Source organism: Gobio gobio (genome assembly GCF_949357685.1).
Source record: "Gobio gobio genome assembly, chromosome: 8".
NCBI classification, from domain to species: Eukaryota; Metazoa; Chordata; class Actinopteri; order Cypriniformes; family Gobionidae; genus Gobio; species Gobio gobio.
In genome coordinates this window covers 35,387,806-35,410,808 of record NC_137114.1, presented here as the reverse complement: position 1 = coordinate 35,410,808, position 23,003 = coordinate 35,387,806, and the positions used below count along the sequence as shown (strand labels likewise).

Here is a 23,003-nt window from a genome sequence, read left to right as displayed (position 1 = left end):
GCTTCGCATTATGCATTGTAATGTGAGCCCTGCTGATAAAAAAAAAACTGCCTAAAACTAGACTCAGCTGGTTTGTTATTCTCAGCTGGTCCTCCAGTCTAACCATTTGAATAAGTGTCCCTCTAAAACTAGCAAAACTAGCTTAGGTTGGTTAAGAGCAGGAAGGCCTGCTTGAAGCTGATCAGCCATGGAAACCCAGTTCATGAAACTCACGGCAAACAAATCTATGCAGTCTGGAACCCAGTAGTGAGTGTTGAGTTTTACACGCAGTGTGCTCTAGTAAACAGCGGTCCTGTGGTTGAGCTGTTGCTCCTCGACATTACCATTTAACAACAACAGAACGTGTGGTTGACCACGGAAGGTCTGATTTGTTTGGAAAGGTGGCATCCTATGATTATCACTTTGAGTGTCACTGAGCACTTTGGTACACCCCGTTCAATCTTGAATGCTTGTTTAAGGAGTTTGCAGTAGCTGTATGTTTGATTTCATGCACCTGTTAGAAATTGATATAACTGAAATAGCCAAAAGCTTTAACTGAAAGCAGGTGTTCACATTACTTTGGCCATGTAATGCATGAACATCCTGACTTGCAAGGCACTGGCCAAGCAATCATATCTGGGTCAATGAGCCAGCGAGTGTCCAAGAGAAAAAAACCTTTTGTACCAACCTTTTAGCTTTTAGTATTCATGTTGCTTGCACAAATTTTTGGACATCTTCTATATCATTTTCAACAAAAGTTTACATTTTGTGACTCAGTTAGAGTCATTTAATTACAAGTAAAAAAAAAAAAAAAAAACATATTTTCCTTACATCTTAAATAGATGTGAGTGTACACATCCTAATCATTTCAAAAATGTGTTAAATATTTTTTTTTTAGGTAAAAGCATTTTTTACACATGAATTATTGGGGTTTGTACCATGTAACATTTTACACAAACAAATCTTCAGTCAAAACTTAGGTATTTTTCTTTTTTTTTTCAAAACCAATAATAAAAAGATTGAAATAAATAAACAAAAATATATATTTTTTAAAAGATTACATTCTACATAATTACCCTAGTGAAAAAAACGTATACCAAAATGTACTTAAAATTCAAATATTTTATACGAAGTATACAACAAATACATTTACATATTTACTGACATATCGCTTGAGACTTGCTGATATAAATATTATAATTAAACATTATTTGGAGTACTTATTCATCGCACAATGCACATTACTTAATATCCAGCATAAAATGTTTAAATATCACTATAAGTAAGGACAATATGATCTCTATATAATATCAGTCTTTTATGCAAGATATTTAAAGTGTACCTGAAGTATATTTGAAATAGTTCCATTTTAGCACAATCAAAAATTCTTAAGTATATCTTTAGTTGGACCAATTTCTGCAAAATGAACTGTTAGCAGACTTTAAGTATACAAAAAGTACAATTGCAGGATATTTATATTAAGTATATACATATGAAAATGTATTTGTAGTATATTTAGCATAAAATAAATGTATTTCAAAAAAAAAAAATTCACCCCCCCCCCAGACATTTTAATTCAGAATTTCAAAATCATGTTGAACCGCTACAGTTTTAATGTATTAATGTATTTCTGGCTCGTTCTGCGTCATGACTTTTGGGATGAGCAAACAAAATGAAGAGTGATTGCATTTACTTACTGAAAGAGAATCTCATAGCTCTTGCAAAGAGGGAAGGACAGAAGTGCAGATGAAAAAGGGAGCAAGACAAGAAGCGAAAGACTGACAGATTAAAGACAGAGGACCATTTAAGCTGATTAGAGTCTTATTCTGCTTGATGAGCTGAGCTGCAACTGCAACCTTCTGCATTCATCTGGCCAATAGTCTCTTCGACAAGACGCAGAGCGCCAGCCACCATATCAAACATTCAGCCCTGATGAGCAAAAGACACATGCGTCACCTCTGAATGAAGCCATTGGGTGCTGATAGCTAGATCCAATCAAACGTATTTAGTCGACTCCCACTCGTATTTGAAAAAGAAGTTACAACTCTAAAGCTGGGGTTGAATGCTCGCCCTGATCAATTCATAAAGCCTCGCATGAGAGTGTTGAGTGACAGCAAAGCATTCTGGCTCATCAGAACTCTTTGTGTCACTTCCTCTGCTCTCTGCCATCTGTGCTGTTTTTGTGTTTGAAAGCTGAACTAGAGTCAGCAGGGCACACTTCAGTTGGGTTTGACTCAAAGCATGACAGCTTTCTAATGAGCACAAGATGTGCATACAACATAAGCCGCCTGAAATCTCTCTTGTTTGTCAGGTTGACTTCATCAGAGGCAGATTGTATCGTATGTTAATTTGCCCTGCCGAATGAACAGTCAACTGATGCAACCCTGCTGAGGAGAGAGATGCTGTCACTTTAGGGGGCGACTTTAAAAGGTTGAGCTTAACTGTTACAGTGGACCACATCCTCAGTCACATAAACAAACCAGGCTGACCTGTACATGGTGGTTTAAACCGCATGTTGTGCAATAGTAGATGTTGCAACGCACACCTTTGATGCTCATTGAAAGTTGAAGAAAGATGCTTACAACATGCAGAACCGATAGACGGCACAATCACAGTTATGTTCCATATCCTTGGCCCTTTGTTTAACCTTTCCCCGCCACAGACGAGATTTTCCATCATGACGTTTCCTCGCCATTGATGAGAAAGTTTTTTCCGCCAATCCATGTTTTCACTGTTATACGGTACACTGTAAACTCGAATTGGAAGTTGGCAAAACTCAAAACAATTGAGGCAATTAGTTGAGAAATGTAAAAAAAAGGTAGATTTTTAAGTTTTAATCATACATTTGAATTGCTCTGAACTTGAAATATTTGAGTAAGCAAACACTTAACTTAAAAAATATGTAATCTTTCAATTTCTATCAATGAAAACTTGACTAGCTACTACCTTGCTAATTGGTTACACAATGTTTTGGTAGCATTAGCATAGCATAGTACTTGCTGAATGAGGACAGCAATACATATATCTGTTCTCAAACTAAGCTCATGCTCCACTTCTCATCATGATGGTAAAAAACAACATATTCATAATTATTTAACATTTAACTAAACACTGTTCAAAAAGCTACAAAAACAACATAAGTGGGGTATAAGACAAGAATTAAAGAAGATACAGCACTTCTTTCAAATAATAGTGGGGTTTTTTTCACTTCTGGTTTCAAAATTGATATTTTAAATGTCATTGTTTAGAGCTACATTTTTAAGGCATTCACTAGCATCAATAAAGCTTCATATTACATGTTAAGTGCAAGAAAAATACATTATGCAGTGCAACAGCATCAATCATTTGAAGATCTTCACACCCCCTTTTGGCGTGATTCTTGATGCGGATAAAGACGTTCGAAATTCAGTTTGCTCACAGACAACAAGAATTATTAACCAGTCCATCGGGAGTGTGTGAACTGATCCACACAGGGAGAAATGCAACAGGCTGCCTCTGCATTTCAATGGTGGGTGATAATGATTTAACAGAATTGGTGGGGAGTACAGTATCACAGGGTGCTTTGTTTTTACATGGACACACATTTACACATCAAATCTACAAGGCATTGCTAAGATACTAGATGTTTTAAAGGTGCAAGCAATTTTTACATTTTCTTTTGTTTCATTTCACCTTAAGAAATAAGCTGTACTTTCAGAAAATATGTTTAAAATTGTGAAAACTCTTAAAATGAAGACTTTATTCATACTGGTTTGGTTTGTTTTTGTGTGATGCTACATCCACACCACTAGATGTCAATATAGGCTGTTGTTATCTGTTCATGAGTGCGTTTACATGCTCGTTCTTAACCCAATTATGCTTAATAAGCCGACAATGCATGTGATCGTGTAAATGCGTTAACCTGTTTTCCTTTATCGGAGTAAAGTCATAAATCGCATAAGTCTAAACCGATCGTCACAGTTAAATGTTTGCCCCTTACGTCGATTTCGGCCAGCATTTAAACCCATTAACTTGATTTTTTTGGCTTATTGAAGTGCGCATGTGTGATATGTGACAGGGACGTGTCCTTACTGTGGATTTAAGCGCATCCAGACAGAGCAAACGTTTTGCAGTAAGGGAGGAGGAAATATATCGCAAACTCAAAAAATGGTAAAAGTGCTCTCATCTCGTGCAGCAGAAGAATAAGTGGTATAGTAAAAATGCTGCATATGTAACAGCATGAGGGGATAATATATGAGCCGCAAGTTTCCACCGGACATGTTTCAATACCCTTCTTTGGTTTTTAAGGCTTTATTTAACATCACAAACAACATAAATTTTATTCTCTGGAGTCAGATACGCAAATTACTACGTTTTGAAGTCCCTAGCGGGAAATAACCTGATTTATTGTGTGAGTGATGAATTGAGAAATCAACTTTCCCTTGAGCTTTTGATATATAAAAGTTAATCGTGATATAAGAATATCCTGCAAGTTTCAGAGCTGAAAACGTCCATGTTAGTCAAAGAAAAGCTTTTATTGACACCAGGCCCAGAAAACGAGAGATCTCAGAATATGTCGACCACTGACGTCATAGAATGCAGAAGCACCGCCTCAAGCCCGCCCACCGACTCGTGGAGCTAAACACGGGTCGCACTACAGAGTAATAAACATGCGGTTTCAGCTCACGTGCGTAAGGCATTGCACGTTTGTTCGCTTCATTTCACAGCAGAATCGATTGTAAACAAGACATATTGAGATTAAAACACAATGCTGTGCCTTCTATATTGGATCCGACAGGAACGCTGCAACACACTTATGTCAGTAAAACATGTTTTTTTATATGTGTTAGTATTGCATTGTTAGATCGTTTGATATCTATGGATTACATACCTTAGCATGCGGTCACAGGCTGGAGAAGGTGTTATTGGTTCATTCGTGATCAGACTCGGACTTGTAACGCCAGTCCTCACAAAGGCCAACAAAGGCTATGTGTTTTTCAGACGGGCTACCAAAACGTATCAGCGGCCTGCCGACGGGCTATCATTTTTGAGTGTTTAAGAAGATCTCCTCAATTACATAATTTGCATTGCTTTAAGGGAGTTAAAATGGGAAGTTCTTAGATTGGTGGATTTCTATTCAAAATTGTGGGTTGTGTAGTTCTTCATTTAGAATTCAGCTATTAAACACATTTTTAGAGTTGATAATCACCCCGTGTTGTGACTTCTTCAGAAGTCTTAAAAGGTTTATACAGTTTCTCTAATAATCAGTTTGTCTATGGAGAAAATGTTTGGGATTTTTAACTTTTACTTGTGGAACAGGAAGAATAGATAGGAAACATCTTTTTGTTTTGTTTTTGAAAAACCTGTTTATCAAGCTCATTAAGAATCGAACCACAGATATGACGAACGCAAGTCCTTCCCTAGTAGTGCTAACACCCTTTTTAGATTTTATCACGCTGAAGTCATTTGCTTGAGGGGGTTATATTTCATGCAAGCATGTGATAAGTAGCTTTAGGAAGAGAGGGCTTTGTCCTGGAACCGCGTCTAAAGTAGATGTGCTAGAAAGCCAGTGCCGCCCCTCTCCAATTATGACCAGGCGGCACAGAGCACTTTTAATCAAGCATGGCCCTCCGTGTGCCATGTGACCTCTGTCATCAGCCGCAAACAGGAGCTCATCCAATCACACGCGTCATCCTTAATACGATGACATCACCTGAACGGGTGCCCTCCAATGTCAAAACAGATGACCGTTTTAATGATCAATTTCCATAATAACTGCTCATCATCTCCGAGCATAATCGACTAATAGATCTCGACAAACCCCTTGAGCACTGGAGCATTAGGACACAGAGAACATTGGGAATTTCTGTCCATTTGTATAAACAATTTTCTGGGAAGTGATGGGGAGGTTATAAGGGTCATTTCAGAAATCAATCGATACCAATGTGGCATCATCATATTGCATCCAAAAGCCTTTGTATTCTAGGGATGGATAATATAGCAAAAAAAAATGTTTATTGCTATTTTAAGCCTTTTATAAAATAAAGCTAATGGTAAAAATGTATGAAAATGCACAAATACGAGGCATCTTCCACAGAATCTTCATAATGTTTGTCTGAATACTGAAACACATAGGCAAATATCTGACCAAAAATGTATGAATGTCCTAATGCGGTGAATTAGACATAACGTCAGCATCATTTACACAAGAATACCAGCAAAACAATTCAAAGACTTTTTTCACGAGTACATGTCATGCATGATACATTCCTCTTTTAGCATTCACGAGACAAACGTAATAAAGATGTTCATTTCATTTGTTTTATATCAATGTGTTCAAGCTGTACGATCATAAACGCATCTTACCAGTCATAATTAGTCAGCGTACTTTGCAAATTTGGAAGACTACAGACACATGCCTAAGACTTAAATTAAGGTCACTCAGTTGTAAATTAGCTTCTAAAACAGGCAGCAAGACACAATAGAGTGTTTGAGAGTGAGAAAAGACCTTATTTTGACATTGAGTTCTCTTGGGTTCAAACTTCTTCAAGCCCCAATTGACAGTTATATATAAAACTATATATAGTATATATAAAACTATATATACACTACCAGTCAAAAGTTTGGAAACTGTACTATTTTGATAGTATCTTTGATTTGATTGTACTATTTTGAAGTCTCTTCTGCTCACCAACACTGTAAAAAAAATCAGGTCTCCAATTGAACATTTTCAAGTGACTGATCACATCTAATAAAAAAAAAAACAAAAAAAAACAAATTGCATCAATTCACAGAAATTCAGTTTGGCCAACTGAAAAATGTTGATGTGATCAGTCACTAAAAAATGTTCAATTTGAGACCTGAATTTTTTTTTTTACAGTGAAGGCTGCATTTATGTTATTACAAAAAAAGCTGTAATATTGTGAAATATTATTAAAATGTAAAATAGCTGTTTTCTATGTGAATATATAGTAAAGTGTAGCTCAAACAGTAGAGCATGGCGCTAGCAACGTCAAGGTCATGGGTTTGATTCCCAGGGAAAGCAAGAATTGACTAAATGTAAAATTTGTACCTTGAATGCAATGTAAGTCGCTTTGGATAAAAGCGTCTGCCAAATGCATAAATGTAAATGTGTAATTTATTCCTGTGATGCAAAGCTGAATTTTGAGCATCACTACTCCAGAAATCATTCTGATATGATGATTTGCTGCTCAAGAAACATTGATGATTATTATCAATGTTGAAAGCAGTTGTGTAAAACGTTTTTTTTTAGGATTCTTTAATGAAGAGAAAGTTCAAAAGAACAGTATTTATCTGAAATAGAAAACTTTTGTAACATTGTACTACCGTTCAAAAGGTCTGGGTTGGTAAGAATTATTATAATAATTTTTTTTTGGAAAGAACTTAAAGAAATTAATACATTTATTCAGCAAGGATGCATTAAATTGATCAAGTGACAGTATAGACATTTATAATGTTGCAAAGATAAATGCTGTTCTTTTGAACATTCTATTCATTAAATAATCCTGAAAAAAAAAAATGTACACAACTGTTTTCAACATTGATAATAATCCTAAATGTTTCTTGAGCAGCAAATCGGCATATTAGAATGATTTCTGAAGGATCATGTGATTCTAAAAGACTGGAGTGATGATGCTGAAAATTAAGCTTTGATCACAGAAATAAATTGCATTTTAAAATATATTTCACATAGAAAAAAGTTATTTTAAATTGTAAAAAATATTTCACAATAATACTGTTTTATCTGTATTTTTGATCAAATAAATGCAGCCTTGGTGAGCAGAAGAGACTTTCTTTCAAAAACAATCAAACGAGTACACTTTCCAAACTTTTGACTGGTAGTATACTATATATATATAGTATACTACCACACACGTGTGTGTGTGTGTGTGTGTGTGTGTGTGTGTGTGTTTGTTTTTGTGATTTATGAGGACACAAATTACGACAATTACGAACACTTTTCATGTTTACAAATTACGACGTAAACATGAAATATGAGGACATTTCAGATGTCCTCATAATTAAAATACCTTTACAAACTTACTAAACAATGTTTTATTAAAACTGTAAAAATGCAGAATGTTTCCTGTGATGAGTAGGTTTATGGGTAGGGGTAGTGCAGGGGGATAGAATGTACAGTTTGAACAGTATAAAAACCATTATGCCTATGGTATGTCCTCACTTAGATTTCTAAACAAACCTTTGTGTGTGTGTGTGTGTGTGTGTGTGTGTGTGTGTGTGTGTGTGTGTGTGTGTGTGTGTGTGTGTGTGTGTGTGTGTGTGTGTGTGTGTGGAGTAGACTTTACAGAGTGCTCAACTCTTGCATTGTCGATACAAGATCTTGACCAAAAATGTATGCACCTCTTGATGGAAACAACATCACAACATTTATTTTCATCAAGATGTGCATTGTGCATCAATTTCCACTGATAGTGATCTTCTGACTCAAATAAGTTTCAGTGCCTTTGATTAGTCCTAATATATTTATTAGGACTAATAAAAGGCACTGAAACATATTTGAGTCAGAAGATCACTATCAGTGGAAATTGATGCACATCTTGATGTAAATAACACTTTTATTTGGTGCTCTAAAAAAATAGCAGACTTAAATTAAAAAAAAGTAACAAGAAACCCCAAACACGTCCCACTCATTTCCCGTCCACATGAAACCTCGGGCTGAACATTTCCTGTAGGTGCCATCCAGAGGAAGTCTGGAACATGCTACTGCTGCTGTTGAGCTTTCAGCTCACAACACAAACAGGTAGCTCCACAGGACACGCTGAAGGCCAGGCTATTTACTATATAAAGATCCTCCATTTTGACTGTAATTTCCTGGCCAAAGAGAGGTCAGAAAAAGTGTGTCAAATAAGAGGCTCATATAAAGGAAGCCATAACCAATTGTGGATAAATGATGTCATTTATATCTTATACCAAGTAACCTACCGATATACCTAGCGACAAGAAGGAAACAATTGTCATCCTACTGTTTTTGGCTGTTTTATCGCCCACCCGGTGATATGATATGAATGATATGATATTAAAGTAATTAGGTGGTGCTGGTCCTGGGTTCCTTCCTCAATGTAAATCTATTTTTCTCTTCATAGAAAAACAGATTTTTCTGTTCATAGCAGAAATGTTGAGAGAAATTTTAAGATCAATCCTTAAAAAAAAAATTCTGTGCTCAATATAAATATAATCAAAAGTGCTCACCCAGTAAAATTTAACTGTACTCAATTTTTCTCAACTTTTAAAAGAGCAAAAATCAAGGTTACAATGAGACACTTACAATTGAAGTAAATGGAGCACATTTTTGGAGGGTTAAAAACAGAAATGTGAAGTTTAAAATTTTAAGTGTGTACATTAATTCTTCTGTTACAACTTTTCCATCTAACTATTTTTATGTGCATTTTGGGATTTTGCACTAAAAAATACTGGATGTAAATGGCAAGATGCACATAAATTCTAAAAATACAGGGAAAAAAATGTGCTCAATTGAGGTTTAGATTGAGGTATTTTTTTTTATCCGATAAGAAGACGCGCATTACTTGCGCCAATAGCCTTGTGGGCAATGCGCCGATATATAGTGCACTTCGGGCGGCCTGAGTTCAAATCTCGTTGTCTACTTGCTGTCCTATTATAATAAAAGCAAAAACATATATACATATATACATATATATATATATATATATATATATATATATATATATATATATATATATATATATATATATATATATATATATATATATATATAAAAACAAGACATGCACTACGTAAACTACGATGGAAACTCATTTACCAAATAAATTCCTCAATGCCCAACAAAAGAATCGTGTGACTTTTGCTCAACAGTGAATGGGAGTGGATAACTGGACTTACTAGTGGACCAATCGCACAGCATCTCGAATGTTGGTTTGGTCATTCTGAAATGCCTGAGCCAAAGTCTGTCATCAAAATGATTTGGTTTCATTTCTTTCCAGAAGCACTTTGCACAATTGCATATCTATCCAAAAGCATAACATGACAACGTCTGCACACTCTGACGCAACTCATTTATGATGTAGGAAAAAACAGTTTCTTCCACTGTTTCTTCCCTGATTGAAGCAACTCCATGTTTATTACAGATATTTTGTGCCAATTTCGGAGGAAGTGATGATTTTGTTCTCTTGAACACGCACGGATGGAAACTGTGCTTTATTAGCAAATGTTTTATGTGATATTCCAAGTTAAATTCATAACTTTGGATGGAGAAATTGCTTCTTTTACAGTTTTAGGATTTACAGCATTGTTATCACAGCAGCAAATTAGTCAAATTAGATCTAACTTTTAAAATTTGACAAAAAAAAAACCTTTTTCAGACTAAAATCACATTACCACTCACATTGTTTACGTCTTGTGGCTATTCTACTTCCACAATGCGTATTTGAACGTTTAAAGGGTTAGTTTGATTACTCGAATGATCACTCACCCTCATGTCGTTCCAAACCTGTAAGACTTTCACTCATCTTCGAAACAGAAAAATAAGTAATTTTAAAAGAAATCTACGAGATTTCTATCCCTCCATTAAAACTCTTATGCTTCAAAATGTTCATAAAGAGATCGTAAAAGTAATCCATATGAATTGAGTGGTTTAATCCAAATCTTCTGAAGAGACATTGATCAGCATAAAAAAAACATTGATCAGCGAATGTACATAGAGCTCTCAAATTTGGTAAAGGGAAGCTCACGCATGCTTTGTTGACACCAATGAACCAAAGAGGCTCATTCTCTCGTTCCAAGAAGTGTTTTTTTCTTGCGTGTCAAGCAAGTACGGCTGTTTATGTTTAATGATCAATGTTTATACGTGAATAAAGGCTAAACTAAATCTGTTCATCATATAAAGCAATCGTATCTCTTCAGAAAGTTGGGATCAAATGGCTCGATTCATACTTTATGAATGTTTTAAACCATCAGACTTTCAATAACGAGATTTCATTAAAAATATCTTCATTTGTGTTCCGAAGGGGAACAAAAGTCTTATGGCTTTGAAACGACACGAGGGTGAGTAAATGATGACAGAATTTTCATTTCTGGGTGAACTAACCCTTTAAGGATTGGCCCTATTCACTTTCATTTGTCTCACTGCAACCAAGATGTTTGTGGTGATCAACATTATGTCCTAAGTGCTGTCCATTAAAGGGTTAGTTCACCCAAAAATGAAAATTCTGTCATTAATTACTTACCCTCATGTCGTTCGACACCCGTAAGACCTCCGTTGATCTTCGGAACACAAATGAAGATATTTTAGTTTAAATCTGATGGCTCTGAAAGGCCTCCATTGGCACAATGCACGGTTCACTCTCAAGACCCTTAAAAGGTACTAAAGACGTCGTTACAAAGTCCATCTCACTACAGTGGTTCTAAAATAACTTTATGAATCGGCGAGAATAGTTTTTGTGCGCAAAAAAACCCTAAATAACGACTTATATAGTGATGACGATTTCAAAACACGGCCTCATGAAGCTTCGAAGCGTTATGAATCAGCGAGTCGAATCAGCAGTTTGGAACGCCAAATTTCAGCAGTTTGGCGGTTTGACACGCGATCCGAATCATGATTCGACTCACTGATTCTTAACGCTTCAAAGCTTCATGAGGCCGTGTTTTGAAATCGTCATCACTATATAAGTCGTTATTTAGGGTTTTTTTGCGCACAAAAACTATTGTCGCCGATTCATAAAGTTATTTTAGAACCACTGTAGTGAGATGGACTTTGTAACGACGTCTTTAGTACATTTTAAGGGTCTTGAGAGTGAACCGTGCATTGTGCCAATGGAGGCCTTTCAGAGCCATCAGATTTCAACTAAAATATCTTCATTTCTGTTCCGAAGATGAACGGAGGTCTTACGGGTGTCGAACGACATGAGGGTAAGTAATTAATGACAGAATTTTCATTTTTGGGTGAACTAACCCTTTAAGCTTATGTTGTGCAAAACCTGGAATATTCCTTTAAGGAAAAGGTTTTGTTCAGATCTCACAAAGAAGAAGAAACCGACTATTGCCGAACTCCCAAGCATGGAATAGTAATCTATACAGGCTCATTAACTCAACCCGAGAGGATTGAGCGGAGCGTCTCCAAGCACTCAAAGGACATCCAGCTGTCTGCAATTTGGGCATTGAGAGCAAATCCAATGCGTGTCAGATGATGTGGAACAAGGAGAATGTCTGTTTGAGCGTTGGTTTGTCCGTCAAAGCAGGAACTGGGAGGTGTTCGCCGCTGACCTCGGAGGGCAAGGACTTCCCAGCGCTCCTCTGCAAAACAACAGCACGGGCGGCAGCTGACACAGGGACTCGGAGCCCCGTCTGAGCGCCTGCTTTGGAAACTTGCTGACCCCCACCCAGACTCACAAACAACCTCAAATGCACATGAAGTACACTTTCCAGACAACAACACGGGAGCTTTGGAGCAGGGAAAGACACTGCAGTCACCTTCCCCCGATATGATCATGCAGGAATGTAGCGATGGATTATGCAAACAGACATGTTTGGGAGGTGATGTCAGATCAGGACCAGGAGAATGGGAGGTACCAACTACTGCTAAAGCTGCCGAACGCTCATGTTACACAAGCAGTTGAGAGATTCTCACCTTTTTATGCTCAGGCACATTTAACGACTACAAATGATCCACAGATTCAAATGAGAGCGGACACAGAGGAAGCCAATGGCAGTTGTAGGAAAAGGAAATGAGAAGCTGTGGTGGGAAATGCCAGAATTGTCCATTTCCGACCTTCAGTTTTATTGTAGTCAGTAGTGACACAGCCTTTGGCACAGCTTCACAGGTTAGACGGGCAAGTGGGAAAATCTTACATCTTATTCTGACGGAATTAAATATACGTGGGTGAATATCAAAAAAATGTCCAAGGCTTCACCTAAAAACTTTTTGAAAATTGTCTGTTTTTAGGACCCTTACTCTTATATTAGGATATTAAAAAAGAGAAAATAACTAAAAAGTCATTTTTTAAATGTATTTAATTTTTAAATAAATTATTAATTGTGTCTAATTAATTTCTACATAAAAAATAATCATGGTATAACAATTATTTTATGTATATTAAGTATACACATTTAAAATCTCAGAGGTATCCAAGTAAATATTTAGGTCAAAGGGGTTTGTCTGACAAAAAATAAACAATAATAAACATTACACAGTTTTCCAGGTTTGTCCAGACTTTTGTCCAGATCTATAATTAGTGAAGGTCACTGAATATGATGACAGTGTTTCACAGCTATATATCATCAGTGTTTAGTAACTTGCATAATTATTCATCGCAACCATGGTGTAAATGAGAGGTGCTTTTGTTTTGACCCCAAATTTTATTTACAAGACATTTACAAGGCCATTCTATATTGTGAATATAAGCTAAACAGTATGACACACAATAGGATTTTTAGAAAGTAAAATGTAAAAAATTAAAATAAAGGGAAAATCAAAACATTATGAAAAATTTACTGCCATTGTGTGAATAATATGTAACCATGTAATCCATAAAAAAGTGACTGTAATCTGATTATGAGCATTTTAAAATGTAATATAATCTAATTAGAAGTACTACATTTTTGGAATCTGATTATGTAATCCAGATTACATGTAATACATTACTACCCCACCACTCTGTATTTAATAATATTTAGTTTAAAAATAAATTAAAAAGTCCTGACACACTGCAAATTAATTGTCCTGTACTTAATATGACCTGGACTTGTTTTCATGGGATTCACTTGGTATGCAGTATTACCATCATGAATTAGGAGGATATTTAGGACATACAATACGGAATGTTCCATCTGATAAAAGAAGTGGGGCGCTGAGACTGATATTGCTGTTCATTTACTCATTTGCTATCATTCTCTCTCTAATGCAAACACCAGTATCTTGTTCTCCAGATATATATCTATCTCAGTCACTTTTATTGCAAATACATACACTGTTTTGCCAAAAGTTTTGGGACATCTGCCTTTACATTATACTGGCTTAGTGGTTCATATAGGTTATCTACAAACCGGAAGGTTGGTGGTTCTATCCCCGGTTACACCTGACCAAGTGTCGAGGTATCCATGAGCAAGACACCTAACTCCAGCTGCTCCAGATGAGCTGGATGGTGCTCCCCATGAGTGTGAATGGGTGAATGTGAGGCAATATGTAAAGCGCTTTGGATGGCCATGGGTCTGTTGAAAGCGCTATATAAATGCAGTCCATTTACCATTTACATGCACATGAAATGTAATGACATCCCATTCTTAATCCATAGGGTTTAATATGGAGTTGGCCCACCCTTTGCAGCTATAACAGCTTCAACTCTTCTGGGAAGGCTTTCCACAAGGTTTAGGAGTGTGTTTATGGGAATTGGCCATTCCTCTAGAAGTGCATTTGTGAGGTCAGGCACTGATGTTGGACGAGAAGGCCTGGCTCTCAGTCTCCGCTCTGATTCATCCAAAAGGTGTTCTATTGGTTTGAGGTCAGGACTCTGTGCAGGCCAGTCAAGTTCTTCCACACCAAACTCGCTTATATATGTCTTGTTGGAACAGGAAGGGGCCATCCCCAAACTGTTCCCACAAAGTTGGGAGCATGGTTGTCCAAAATGTCTTGGTATGCTGAAGCATTAAGAGTTCCTTTCACTGGAACTAAGGGGCCAAGCCCAACCCCTGAAAAACAACCCCACACTATAATCCCCCCTCCACCAAACTTTACACTTGGCACAATGCAGTCAGGCAAGTACCGTTCTCCTGGCAACCGCCAAACCCAGACTCGTCCATCGGATTGCAAGACAGAGAAGCGTGATACGTCACTACAGAGAACACATCTCCACTGCTCTAGAGTCCAGTGGCGGTGTGCTTAACAACACTGCATCCAACGCTTTGCATTGCACTTGGTGATGTAAGGCTTGGATGCAGCTGCTCGGCCATGGAAACCCATTCCATGAAGTTCTCTACGCACTGTTCTTGAGCTAATCTGAAGGCCACACAAAGTTTGGAGGTCTGTAGCTATCGACTCTGCAGAAAGTTGGTGACTTCTGTGCACTGTGTGCCTCAGCATGCGCTGACCCCGCTCTGTGATTTTACGTGGCCTACCACTTTGTGGCTGAGTTGCTGTTGTTCCCGATTGCTTCCACTAACAGTTGATTGTGGAATATTTAGTAGTGAGGACATTTCACAAATGGACTTATTGCACAGGTGGCAACCTATCACGGTACCACGCTTGAGTTCACTGAGCTCCTGAGAGCGACCCATTCTTTCACAAATGTTTGTAGAAGCGTCTGCATGCCTAGGTGCTTGATTTTATACACCTGTGGCCATGGAAGTGATTGGAACACCTGAACTCAATGATTTGGAGGGGTGTCCCAATACTTTTGGCAATATACTGTACCTCTATAAAAATGACATAATTAAATGAAGAAAAATATCATTAAAAACATTAGGCTATTCTCTCAGAAAGGTCATAAAAGGTATCAGCAAACGTACTACATCAGTTTTCAACTGTTGCTACTAGGCTGTAACTGCCCAGGGTGTTTGCCATGTGTATTTGCATACTATTTACATGACAGGATTGACGTTAAGGAGATACCTTCTAAAGCGTGTATTTACCTGCTCCACTTTAAGGACAGCTGAACTTGCATGGAAATCATGAAAAGCTTGTTTGTTTGTTTTTTTGCTATGAAAAACTATGAATTATTACTTGAATATTTATTTGAAACAGAGGAAAACAAGTTTGAAGAATGGAACAGCAAGAAAAAATCTAAAAGAACGAAGTAAGGAAGTACTAACCGTTCCATAAAACCTTCACTGAAGTCTCACAATCACTTTTGCAAATGCATTAGTCAAATTCCCTTTGTAATGCATTTGCCTTTACATCCAAAAGAACTCAAGACACTTATATGCGAGTTGAATTCTTCATCAATCCAAAAGCATGTGGAAGGATCACTCTGGATCATTAACCACCCCTAACTGTCCAGTTCTTCTTCTCCTAAAAACACCTTACAAGAGGAATGCTGAAATACTCAGCTGCTTAAAATACCTCTCTACATGAGGATGTCAGTAATGTCAGATGACAGCAATTCAGTGCCCTTAATGGCCGTCATTGTCCAGCACCAGCCTGTTTAAGTGAAAGGAATTTTTTAGAAGGGGCAATTAGTCCTATTGGCACAGGCTTTTCCCTGTCCTGCTGATTGGAGAATGTCTGCAGAATGTCCATACCTGGCTTTTTTGGCCTTTTGTTATGTGGACAGGACATTTTTGGACGCAAGACCTCAAGATCATAATGACCAGCTTGTGGACTAAAAGAATAGTTCAGCCAAAAGTGAAAATTCGGTCATTATTTACTAACTGTCATGTTGCGCCACACTTGTTTGCTGTATGAAATATTTTATATAGAAATATTTTCCGATGGTTACATCACTCTTGATATACAACAACAGCTCAAAAAAAGCACACCAATAAAGCACCATACAATATTTCATATTCTAAACAATTGTTCTGGAAAATAATAATGTTCATGTTTGCAACCCAGGCTCGATCAAAATACGTATGGCGACATTTATGCAAAATTATATGTTGCTTCTTGCACATTCCACTGAAATGGCGCTAATTGTGCGTCTACTTTTATCTGAAACAGATGAACGTGAATCTGGTTGTTGTAAGTATTGTGGCAGTTAAAATAAAATAATAATTTAAACATGATGTTCAAAAATAACGTCCCACCTACACTAAACCTAACCGATAATGTTGCGTCGTGGTGCTCACGTGAACAGCCTCGGCTGCGGTAGATCACGAAAGTGCTGCACTATTTACAATGGAAACTGTGTAGGAGACTAGCACAGGCTAGACTGAAATTGTTGAATAAAGTCTTTATTTCTGTGTTTTTGCGCACAAAGAGTATACTCGCCGCGTCATAAAATTAAGGTTAACCCACTGGATTCACATGGACTATTTTATCAATGTTTTTAATACCTTTCTGGACCTTGACCTGAGAACTCTGTGTCAAATTTGTGTTCCAAAGATGAACAAAGGTCTTACGGGTTTGGAATGACATGAGGGTGAGTAATTAATGACAGAATTTTCATTTTTGGGTGAACTATCCCTTTAACAGTGTTTTTTGATTCAAGGAGTATTGACCTTCACTTATAAGGTAAACATGTGTCTGCTTTTCCTCTTCCCAGCCCCAGCTGCCCACTTATTTTGACATGAGCAGTTCCTGTGCAGCTCCACATAAGACAGGGCTGCATTATGTGGAAGACAATGAGGAAATGACCTAGCATGTGTGCATCTGAGGACATGCAGATACGGGCTCTCCCAATGAAACCGAGAGAGAAGGAAGGAGAAAGAGAGAGCGGGAGAATGAGATGACATCATGGCAAAGTTAGGTAGGAGGATGGAGAAGTCCTGTAATGCAACACTGTAGATAAACATGAGACAGCTGTATTTATGAGATCTAAGACCGAAAGGCCTTCCCAGCTTTTGTGCAGGACGGCATTATCTGCTCTGGCAAACCGGAAAGCAACCGTCGCCAACGCTCAGGCACCAAAGAAGGACGTGAGGCCTCCACATGTCCAACTGTGGCCTCCAGTTTACAATAATCCAGCAACTGGCTACTAGCAAACTACTATCGGATGAAAGAGGGGCAGTAAACAGTTTCTGCCCTTTTAATAGGAACAGTTGCGTAGACAGCTGTCCAAAACAGAATTAGGAGACAGACGGTGTCTCTGTGGTGTCTTCAAACCCCATTGTGCTCAGCTTCTTTAGTTCAATTAAATCCAGATTATAATAGTCATAATCTTATTATAAAGCAGGTATTATTGGTGGTCATCCCAAATAATAAGTGTGTGTAGGGTTGCGTTTTATTGATAGCACATGAACTAGGCAAGGTTTTTTCTGTTTTACATGACAGATGCTAGTGCAAAACAGGCAACACCTGCCAAGGTTGGGACGACAATTAAGACTATTGACCAGGGCTGCGTTTCCCAAAAGCATAGTGAGCCTAAGTGGATCATAGACACCATTTGTGCCAGTGGTTCTACAATCGACTTTTGAGAAACTCAGCCAGGGCCGATTAATATTTGGCCAATTTGAAATCATATGCATCGGCAAATAATCAATAAGTCCTGACTGATATATGTTGGTCTATTATCAGCATTGGCAACTAAACACGTGTGACCAACAAACAGCAGCTAGTTCCTCCTTGTGTCAATTCTGAAATGTTATGTAAAATAAGTATTTGTTTGATTTTTAGCAATTTTGCATCTCACGTGTAAGTTTTGTGTAAGTTCAGATAGCTGGATTCGCCTCAAAGTGTTTTGGACTATACTGACACCTATTGGGCTGGATGCATGAATTTTAGTCCGTATCGCGATTGCTATGTTTACAAACTGCTGCATATTCATACCATCTTATACTAGACTTTAATACGCTTTGTAAAACATGAGCACTGACTGTTAAGAGCATTATGAAGAATAACATTTGGTCAATTGCATGACATGGCAGGTCATGTGATCTCAACATGGCATCACCCACGACTCATAAACAGGTGACCCACGCCAAATAAGCCTTCCTCTATTTTTTTTTTTTTTTTTTTAAAGAAGTGCTGAAACGCTGTTAAATTCGTTATGCGTAAAGCGTTGTGTGCCATTAGCAAAAATGTACTGACCATTTGTGTAATGTATAAATCAACTTTGTATCTGCCGCCCTGCTGTCCAGACACTGACATCATCATCTGCATTAAAAACAATATCATTTGGCCGCATTTGGATTTTAGTACAAATGTCAAAATCTCATGTCATCAATAGGTTTGGCTTATCTTTATGTAAACTATATAAAATATAGTGGCCATCAGACATTCTGCTCTATTATATCTATGATATTTAGATGATCCTAAAGATCAGGATCATCTGCTGAAAAAAGGGCTGGTCTTGGCTGGGCAAGTCAGGTTGGTCTGTTTGTAGGTTTTAGAGGGGTTTTGGCCACTTGATAGCTAAATGCACTCTTAACCAAACAATAAGACCACCCAGTCCAGCATAAACCAGCTAAGACCAGCAAACCATCTAAGGCTGGTTTTTATTAACCAACAGAATTGTCATTAAAACACAGTGAAGTGCATTTTGTTGACTTGTAAACTAATATTCACCTTTAATACTTATTCCATAAGGACGAATAGATGCTCTCAGAGAGTTGCATAATAAAAGTTAAGTTTTCTGCATCATTGTTAGGCTACTGTATATAAAATACAACATTCTGGCATAAAAAGAACATAGCGCTGCAAACACTTACATATCTCCGCAGCTTCTTCTCGGGTGGCGACTTTCTCAACCATCCCTGACAGATGATTTCCCCTCCGCTCATTTTACAAAAAGAAAAAAAAAAAGCACAACCACAACGGTAATATCACTCTGAAGTCCTCAGATGATGCGGGTCCATGTATGTTAAAGGCGTGTAGAACTGTGGAGTGGATGTAAATCTGCAGCGCTGCGGCGCGTCATTTAGTGATGATGGGACGCGTCCTCTGAGCTCAGCGGGACTCACTGTAAACACTACGCGCGAGAGAGAGACGCTTGACGTGAGATAACGCTCGAGTTGTACGAATATGTAGGAAGTACTGTTGGTTGTCTGCTGTTTGTTTTCCCACTCACACACGCACACCACGCCCACTGAATTGAAGGGACGGGACTCTCTCTCACGCTCACTGTAGGGATGAACAGAGACAATGAAACACAAGCGTGGAGTTCACTGCGCCGATACCGGCTCACATATATAGGCTAGTTAGTTTCGAGTACTAGTTTGCACGCTTTTGTGCACTTTTAAGTCTATATAAAGTATGTAAGCGTTTGTCAGAAAATCTAATTTACTTAAAGAGATATGTCCCATGTTATCAAATGAGCGTCAGCAGCGTTTCCCAGGATTAGAACCAGCCGTCAAGTAACTTTACCGTGAGTATTAATTAGTTTGAGAAACACACCATCTAGTGGACAGATGTACGTAATGCAGGATCTATCAAATATCTCTAATAAAGCTAAAATATACATAATAACCGAAAAGGTGTAGGCTGAAGCGAAGCCGTTGCTTATTATGCATACACTGATTTGATTACACAGTTTCCAAAATGTTCAGATACATTAATAGTTAAAATATTACATAGCCTAAACAAATTATTACACGAGTAAGCTTTATAATTATTTATCACCTTGTTTTAAACAATTTCTTGAATTTACAAAGTGAAATGCACATTTTGAATCCCTTATCACAATTATTCCATATAGGTTTACCCCTTTGACATTCATCTAGTTCTTGCCCTTTTTTTTTTTTTAAACAAATACATTCTACTTTGTTTACACTGACTGTTTTTTAATTTCGAACAGCCTCTGCATACAATTTGGAAGTAAATTATTATATAGCATACTTTATACATTATAGGCTACATGTGCAGTGTAAAAATCAATTAAATCAACCAATTTTAAAGCATGTAAATTAATAAGTAATAGCCTATTTGTTGGTGCATAATAGTCAACCCGTTTTACAATCCTTATTGCTCTCTTCTGTATATATATATATATATATATATATATATATATATATATATATATATATATATATATATATATATATATATATATATATATATATATATATATATATATATATATATATATATTGGATTTATATAGTTTTTTTTATGCATGACCATCCACACAGTAGCTAATGTACTATGAGCGAACAATACAATGGGTGATTCTTAGACTATGGGCACTTTTACGTTCTTTTGTCATATTTTTAAAAATACATATAATTTTGGACAAATTCCTCTTTCTTTGTCAAGCTAACAATAAAACCACCTTAACTTTTTTTTACTACCTTTCTATTATGATTTTTTCATACTTTTCAACCTCCTTATAGGTCTCAAAATCACTGTTTTCTCCTTGTCGCACACCCAGACTTTTTAAATTAAGCAATGAAAATACAGTTTAAAAATATGACTTATCTGGTAACTATTAATGCACCTGAATTAAGCGCTAGTAAAATAAATAAAATACATTATAATATTTAATGTGAGGCCACTATCAATATTACTTTTTATACAAAATATAGCTGTCGCACAGTATTGGTGTCATTTCCACCACAACACAGTAATGTCCCTTTAAATAGTTTGTGTGAAAGATTGTTTAGGTGGTTTCCATGGAAATGTTCAGTGACAATAGAGCACATGTTGGACATGGAAGGAATTTAAATTTTCATCAAAAACAAATGAAGAAAAATCAAGCTAAATATTGCTTGAACAGTTAATATATTTATTCTATGTAACTTCCAAACATGCTGTACCTTCAAGGATGTTTTTAAAAAGCTAAACATTTAAAGTTAAATAAGAGTATTTTGCATATATGAAATGCTAAGTATTAATTCAAGGCTAATCAGTGAAGCTATCTTCCATTTTTTCACAAAAAAATACAGAAATGTAATTTAAGGACATTTAAGACTACAAAGTACTATTGATATGGATCGCCAGAGTAGATTTGTGTAATATTTTTTATATTATAATATATTACAATACTTTTTATATTTATCTACTTTTAATTCATTGTCATTTCCACAACACCCTGTCATTTCCATCACCACACACATTTTTAAAAAATACTTCAAAAGTTCTCATCACACATTAAAAATGTATCCACAATTTATTAGATCATGCTCTACTTAATATAAAAATGCAAGTTATTTATTTTTTTAATAAGCTCTTACCCAAACCAATATTAAATTTCAGAGTGTGAAAGGTGTACAGTTCAGCATTTGGTCCTTAGGGCAGTTCATTTATCTCATTGACAAATTTATAATTATAGTGGACAACTGGCAAAACTAGTTATAAAAAATAATCTTAGAAAATTCTTGAGCGGCATAACTTATTCTATTTTTAAATAATAGCAGTATATTGAGATGCGGTGGAAATGACATTTGTTCATTGCAGGTTGGAAAAATGTTTTGTTTAAGACCGGACACAGCCACTCCAGAAGTGTCGTCTGGATGATGGACCCAAGATGGAAACATTCAGAATATTGACGGTATGACAACCATGTTATTAAAATATTGAACTCCTGGAGCTGAAAAAGTAATTTCATAATTTATACCCGAGTTGGATCTTTTCTCACCTTTTCTACGTGTAGCTAATGAATTTATGCAATAAAACTCATTTTCATTTTATTTGTTCCAGGTGTAAGACCAGTCAGTCACTCCGGAAGTGTCATCTGTTCAGCTGTCCGAGGTCTGAATTGAGAGGCCTCTCCATCCATCCGATTTAGCCTCTTGCATATTAGCTTGAAGCAGCAAATTGCTTCCTGAAGAATGTGAAAATAAATAAATAACTGTCCTGTTGTAAATCATTTGAGTTTAGTTCGTCTGAACGGCCGCGCAGAGCCTCCACTGTCAAATTAGAGACTGATGTATTTGTCCTCTTGTAGTGAATCTGGACCATTCACTATAGTACCATCTCTGTGCTGATTAGAACCGGTTTGATTTTCAATAAATGTGAATCGAATCTTGATGAAGAGTGCTAAAATATTAGCTGACCACAGGAGGAAAATATGGCACTTACCTGTTTGAAGAAGCTAATTGCCTGCCAGCACTATCATGACTGATTTTTGCATTTGTCAGTATTGAAGAAAGGATTTGAGTATGTTGTTGCAGTGAGGCAAATTTGGCCAGGGTTGCACTTTATAATAACTCTCTTTTATTTATTTTACTGATATATAATTATGGTGGAAAAAGAACTTTTTGTTATTGACCAAATACTTATCTCAATACTTTGTTATATACCCTTTGTTGGCAATGACAGAGGTCAAACGTTTTCTGTAAGTCTTCTTATGAAGCCACTTCTTCTTTGCCCGGGCAGTATGTTTGGGATCATTGTCATGCTGAAAGACCCAGCCACGTTTCATCTTCAATGCCCTTGCTGATGGAAGGAGGTTTTTACTCAAAATCTCACGATACATGGGCCCATTCATTCTTTCCTTTACACG

General features: G+C 36.8%; 1 protein-coding gene across 1 annotated transcript in view; it reads right to left on the bottom strand.

Annotated features, from left to right (window-relative positions):
* Positions 1-19,639, bottom strand: part of gab2 (GRB2-associated binding protein 2) — a 76,193-nt gene extending 56,554 nt beyond the window's left edge. The window contains exon 1 of the mRNA XM_079823985.1: positions 19,273-19,639. Coding sequence (XP_079680111.1) covers positions 19,273-19,344 — 72 coding nt within the window. The 5' untranslated portion in view covers positions 19,345-19,639. The remainder of the gene's footprint in view (positions 1-19,272) is intronic.
* Positions 19,640-23,003: the final 3,364 nt, after the last annotated feature.